This window comes from Arachis ipaensis, chromosome B07 (assembly GCF_000816755.2).
Source record: "Arachis ipaensis cultivar K30076 chromosome B07, Araip1.1, whole genome shotgun sequence".
NCBI classification, from domain to species: Eukaryota; Viridiplantae; Streptophyta; class Magnoliopsida; order Fabales; family Fabaceae; genus Arachis; species Arachis ipaensis.
In genome coordinates this window covers 102,965,115-102,967,440 of record NC_029791.2, presented here as the reverse complement: position 1 = coordinate 102,967,440, position 2,326 = coordinate 102,965,115, and the positions used below count along the sequence as shown (strand labels likewise).

At 31.3% G+C, this 2,326-nt stretch overlaps 1 protein-coding gene across 1 annotated transcript; it reads right to left on the bottom strand.

Moving 5' to 3' along the window:
- LOC107607535 lies at positions 488–1,376 on the bottom strand. Its single transcript, XM_021107900.1, has 2 exons — positions 1,149–1,376; positions 488–679 (listed from the first exon to the last, which is right to left on the bottom strand). Exons 1-2 carry the CDS (start codon positions 1,374–1,376, stop codon positions 488–490), a joined length of 420 nt encoding a protein of 139 aa, XP_020963559.1.

Below are 2,326 nucleotides of genomic sequence, written 5' to 3'. Positions count from 1 at the left end.
GTGTTAAACCCGTGCGATGCACGGACTTATATTTAAATTTGACATATTAAATTAAAAATAATATTTTAGAATCATAATTTTTTTTATTTTAGTATAACACGATCATTATCATTATATAATAAACATATTGAATATGCTGTTTTATCTTTATTCAAAGTAAAAAGCAAATAGAATATTTTAAAGTCTATAATATTCTTAAATCATAAGGAGGAAGACATGAAAAAAATAATAACATATATAACTGCAATAATATGTCAATTTTACACTAAACTTTATATCAAAAGGCTAATAAATATTTATCGACAGCCTAGTATTTTATTAACTTCATTAGAAAAACAATTAGCATATGATTTTGTGCTCCTTGTTACACATTTCATCTCAAATCTGAAAACAAAGTTATAGATAAATTAGTTATATCTACAGTAAATATTTATACAAAAGTGTAAATCATAATATGTTATTAAAATGAAAATAATATTATTCTTACCTAAATATTATTAAAAACTTCTTTAAACACGATATTTGTTGTTGATGACTTTGGATTGCCGTCTTCGTCTAGAATTAAAACCCTGAGACCACTGCGACTCTTAACTCTTGACAAAGCAACATAAAGTTGTCCATGGGTGAACACTGATTTTGACAAGTAAAGTCCTACATGTGATAATGATTGACTCTGACTCTTGTTAATGGTCATTGTAAAGTATACTGTTAATGAAAATTGTCTCCATTAGAACCTAAATGGCAATCCTGAATCTGAAGGGATCAAGTTCATTCTTGGAATGTACACTTTATCTCCAATATTTCTACCGGTCACTACCATCGCTCCAATTATGTTGCTGCCAAGTTTGTTAACTATTCATCTTGTCCCGTTGCATAAACCTGAAGTCTGGTCTATGTTTTGTAGTAGCATTACAGCGACTCCTGTCTTCAAAGTCAACTTGTGATTGGGTAGTCCTGAACATTTGATGTCATTTAGGAACTCTGGTGTGAACTACTCTTGTTGTATATCTTCATTCTCATTAGCTTGACATGTTGTGTCAGAACTCAAATATTCATTTTCCATCACTGGAAAGATTGTCAGGACAAAATCATTTACCTTCTCGACACTCTCAAGCATGGGTGCAAGAATTGCCCTACTTTGAAAATACCTGTAAGCTGTAATCTGACATATTTTGCAACAAATTTGGATATGCAAAGTCTACCAAATGAGAGAAAGGATCATCAGTAGTTGTAATCAATAGATCATTTGAAATTTCAATTTCTAATTCATCTCCAACAACAGAACCAATATTTTCATTTCCAACATCAAGTATCCAATTAGCAAATCTCTTTATTTCACCTTCATCTTGATTTAAAGAAGACATTAGAAGCCTCATGTTCGTATGTAGTTTCAGAACCTTACAAAATGACCACAAATGAGATGAGTTAATAGCTGATGACAATATATCGTGTCTACTCCCTTTCGGAATCACCGGAAGTATCTGTCTGAAATCACCTCCTAGAACAACAAACTTACCACCAAATGGTTGATTTTGTCTTATGTTGATCGGTAACTGACATAAGATTTCTGAGCGTCCGATCAAGTGCTTCAAAAAAACATTTTATTGAGCACTGGAACTTCATCCCAAATTATTAAGCTACTTTGGATGAGCAGCTCAGCCTTCAAACTGCCATGCTTGATGTTGCAAGTAGATTCATCAGTGATTGTAATGGGTATTGAAAATGTAGAATGAGCCGTTTTGCCACCATATAGGAGTAAGACGCAATTCCAGTGGATGCAACATTTAAAACAATCTTTCCTCTAGACTGAATAGCGGAAGAAAGTCTATTCGAAATAAATGTCTTACCACACCCACCATGCTCATAAACGAAGTAAAAACTACCAGAGTCTGTAATAACAGCATTGAGTATCTCATCGAATACTAACTTTTGCTCATGAGTCATCTTTTGTTCCGTATATAAATTTGTATGAGTCAATTCATTTCTGTCATATACTAACTCCTCCTCTATTAGCTTATTCTGAAAAAGGCGAACATCAGACATCTCAGGATATGGCATTGATTGATAGTCTCTTAAAGATCTTGTATTGCTGTTTAGTATCTTCTCAATCTCAATAAGAAAGAGGTTTTTCAATTCATCATCATTCATATTTAGTCCTAGCAAAAGCACATGGTGGTTTTATGAAATATTTAATAAGTAATTCCAAAATAAAACTATTAATATTATTAATAAAAATAAAAATAATAAAAAGAATACAATCTTGATATATAAAAAAAAGACATAGTAAAATACCTTAATTTTTCATAGCTTTTTAATTTAAATTTAA

Coding starts and splice junctions, on each gene's coding strand:
- LOC107607535 (XM_021107900.1), bottom strand. CDS start 1,376: ATGAGGCTTCTAATGTCTTCTTTAAATCAAGATGAAGGTGAAATAAAG. Junction 680..1,148: donor TGTCAGATTACAGCTTACAG/GTATTTTCAAAG, acceptor ACCATTAACAAG/AGTCAGAGTCAATCATTATC.